This window comes from Ruditapes philippinarum, unplaced genomic scaffold, assembly GCF_026571515.1.
Source record: "Ruditapes philippinarum isolate M1 unplaced genomic scaffold, ASM2657151v2 ctg2070_1_1_1_1, whole genome shotgun sequence".
In the NCBI taxonomy this organism is placed as follows: Eukaryota; Metazoa; Mollusca; class Bivalvia; order Venerida; family Veneridae; genus Ruditapes; species Ruditapes philippinarum.
Window position 1 is genome coordinate 67,196 of NW_026853139.1, and position 3,745 is coordinate 70,940.

Here is a 3,745-nt window from a genome sequence, read left to right on the forward strand (position 1 = left end):
TGCCCTTTGTTAATTTTCATACTTTATTTTTGTCCAGGCCATTTCTCCTAAAGTAATAAAGCTATGGACATGAAACTTCATAGGATGATAGATCTCATTAAGAAAAAGAGCAGTGCACAAGAACCAGTACTCTGCATTTCTTATTTTTTGAGTTATTGACCTTTGTTAATTTTCATACTATATTTTTGTCCAGGCCATTTCTCCTAAAGTATAAAAGCTATGGACAAACAACTTCATAGGGTGATAGATCTCATTAAGAAGAACTGTAGTGAACAAGAACAGGTACTCTGCACTTCTAATTTATGAGTTAATACCCTTTATTAATTTTCATATTTTATTTTAATCCAGGCCATTTCTCATAAATTATAGAAACTTCATAGGATGATAGATCTTATTGATAAGAAGTTCAGTGCACAGAAACTGCTGCTCTGCACTTCTTATTTTTTGAGTTATTGCCCTTTGTTAACTTTCATATTTCATTTTTGTCCTGGCCATTTCTCCTAAACTATATTGTTCACAAGGCGACACATCCGACTCGCAAAGTTCAAGTTATAAAGGAAAATTGCTAGTTAATTGAGAATATAGCTGTTTGTTTTAAAAATCAAGTTCAAACGAAATTTGAAAAAAAAAAAAAATTGCTTTATCATTTCATTTCATAGTTATCATACTTCAAAATGCAATGGAAGCAGAATGTGATAATTTTTTAGCTCACCTCAAGTGGCTCAGGGTGAGCTTTTAGAATCATTGTATGTCTGTCGTCTGTTGCCTGTCAGTTGTCCATATTTAGTTTCTGAACACTCTAGTGGTCACATTTTGGCCTCAATTGTCATCAAATTTTGTCTAAGTAATTGCTTGAATGATTTTTAACATGGGTTTAATATCTCGGATGAAAAACTCTGTTACAGGAGCTATATAAATAGAAAAAACTTATTAACACTGTAGCAGCTACTGTTTTGATCCAAGTATCCTGGAAATTGGTCTGAAAGTTGTTTTGATGATTTCCAAGTCAACTTCAAATATGGGTAACTTTGGGTCAAAAACTAGGTCACACATTCCAAATATGGAAAAACCTTGTTTAACACTCTAGAGGCTACTGTTTTGATCCAGATATCCTGGAAATTATAAAGGATGTTCTGGTGATAAACCTTGTTTTATGGACTTGTAGTTACTTGATTTTTAACTTGACTATACAAAGTATATGGAGAGCTGTCCTACTGCCCCGGCGTCACCATCCATTTCCAGATTTCAGATTATAGTATACTGTTTTGGTGCAGTAAAATATTTTTCACTTTAACTTTTTCATTTCTTAAGGTATCAACTTCAAACTTCAAATATTTTCCTGGAAAAATATTATTTTTACCGTTACTTCTTCATTTCTTAAGGGATCAACTTCATATCCTTATCATTAACCACATCTTATGTGACAAGGTTCATAACTCTAGCATCATGCCTAAAGATAACAGTGCTGGAGTTACTTCACTTTTAATGAAAAAACCTAAATGTAAGTAAGAACAAACAGGGATGGGAGCCTTGCTACTGGCTTCTAGGAGTGGGGAACTTAACTTTTCTTTGAATCTTAATAATTTTTCTATATTTTCATAGGTAGAATATTAAAATCCAGCAAATATGTATCATTTTCTGTTTCACACCTAAAACTCAGATGCCTGTGGGTTAAATATGTCTCACAATTTTTTTTGGAGACATATTGTTTTTGCCTTCGGCGTCCGCCCGTCCGTCCAGTTGTCTATCTGTCCACATTAAGCTTGTACGCCCTTCACAGGCCAAACAACTGGTGGGATTTCAACCAAACTTTACAGGAGTGATCAGTACCATATCTAGTTGTGCACATCACCAGCACATTCCGCTTCCCTGCATAAAATGGCTGCCAGAGATAAAAATAGAAAAATCATGTCCGGCCTTCACAGGTCAAACTACTGGTGGGATTTCAACCAAGCTATACAGGAGTGATCAGTACCGTCCGACCGACCACCCGGTGACTCCTATATACTCCCAAACATCGTTTCGGGGGTAAAATGACAATCCATTACAAATAATGTATAACATACTAGTAACAATTGTATCTACAAATAGTCCCAATACCTTTCCCGACATTCCAAGCTATTTTCACTCAAGCATATGAGCAGGGGTATGAATCACATTTAGCGATAGCTCTAGTCTAATTTTGCCTAAAATGTGTTTCAGGTATACTACTTCAGCAATGGCATTCAAAGTTCCAGTAATTCCACGGCTGGTACAGCCATTAAAGCAACCATCTAAATTACAGTCAGAATGTTTGGGCTTACCTTCAATCAACATAGATGCATTAAAACTGACAAAGACGATTGGTAGTGGAAATTTTGGTAAAGTGTCTTTGTACCATCATGGAGAAAGCTATGTTATCATGAAAGAGATGCTTGGTGACAGTGAAGACCACGAGCGCTTGTTTGTGAAGGAAGCCAAACTTCTTAACACAATAAAACATCCCAATATTGTGCAATTTAAAGGGATTGTAAAATCTGATGAAAAAACTGCTTTCCTTATGGAATATATACATTTTGATTTAACACCTTTTGGAAATCCAAAAAATATATCAAATTTGAATCAACTGAAAACCAATTTAGATGCTAGTGATTATGCGGGGTTTGAACACTTTCAAATTATAATTGCAGAAGATATATGCAAAGGATTGAGTTTTCTTCATAAAAATAACATAGTACATCGTGATCTGAAACCTGACAATGTCCTTGTGTCAAATCAACATTGCCTAGGGAAGCAAGACATAGATAAATTTTGGATGGAAAAGCCTGTGATTGCAAAATTAAGCGATTTCGGAGAGAGTCGGTCACTTCTGGTGCAAACAAATTCATTGATCCACACAAGGACAGACAATGTCAATAGAGGTACACCGGTATATATAGCTCCAGAAATTCACCTTGACAGTACAAAAGCAAATACTCTTGATGAACTAAAGTCCATGGACATTTGGTCAATGGCCATGATATTTTACTCGCTCTTAAATCCAAACACAAGGTATGTGAAATCATTATAATATATGTGAATTGATCTCAATAAATAGCAGATTTCATTGGATTCCATTTATCTAAATTGAACATTTTTCTTTACAAAGGTCTATAAGAATTTTCATAATGAACACGAAACACGAAAACTATATTTGTATAAAAAAAGTATTGAACTTTGCAAATCACTTCAAGATAAATAATAATGGACTGCTTTCAACTTGCATTTAAAAAAAAGTGTTGCATGCAGCACCTGTGACTTATCTATAAAATTAATGTCAAGTTTGTGTTAATCAAAATGCTTCCAAAATTGTTACATATAGGTATCCATATGAAGAAGAAGTTAAGACTGCTCTAGAATCTGGCATAACAGCAAAAGTAGTCATGACGCACATCTTGAAATCTGGAAACCTGCCATGCTTCCACCCAAAATACAAAGAAAAAAGAGCATGTGATTGGGCAAGCCTGGTGGACATATACCTTAGGACTGCCAAGTTTGATACCAGCTTGCGACCTAGTGTGGCTGAGGTACAACAATACTTCCTTGAATGTCGAAAACAAGTTTCCATTGAAGATCTTAGTGGGTAGGTAAAATACTAACTTGTTTGTTACCAAAAGCTGGCTGTCAAAGCTGAACTTAAGATGTTTTCAGAAAAAGATGCTTTTTCAGATTTGATTGAAATGACAATATAAAAATAGATTCTCTCACCCTTTGTCATTGGCAAAAA

General features: G+C 34.8%; 1 protein-coding gene across 1 annotated transcript; it reads left to right on the top strand.

Annotated features, from left to right (window-relative positions):
- The first annotated feature begins 2,216 nt into the window (after positions 1-2,216).
- On the top strand, positions 2,217-3,157 carry LOC132734745 (ovarian-specific serine/threonine-protein kinase Lok-like). The gene has a single exon (XM_060721593.1). The coding sequence runs from the start codon at positions 2,219-2,221 to the stop codon at positions 3,047-3,049; it is 831 nt and encodes a 276-aa protein (XP_060577576.1). The 5' UTR covers positions 2,217-2,218; the 3' UTR covers positions 3,050-3,157.
- The last annotated feature ends 588 nt before the right edge of the window (positions 3,158-3,745 follow it).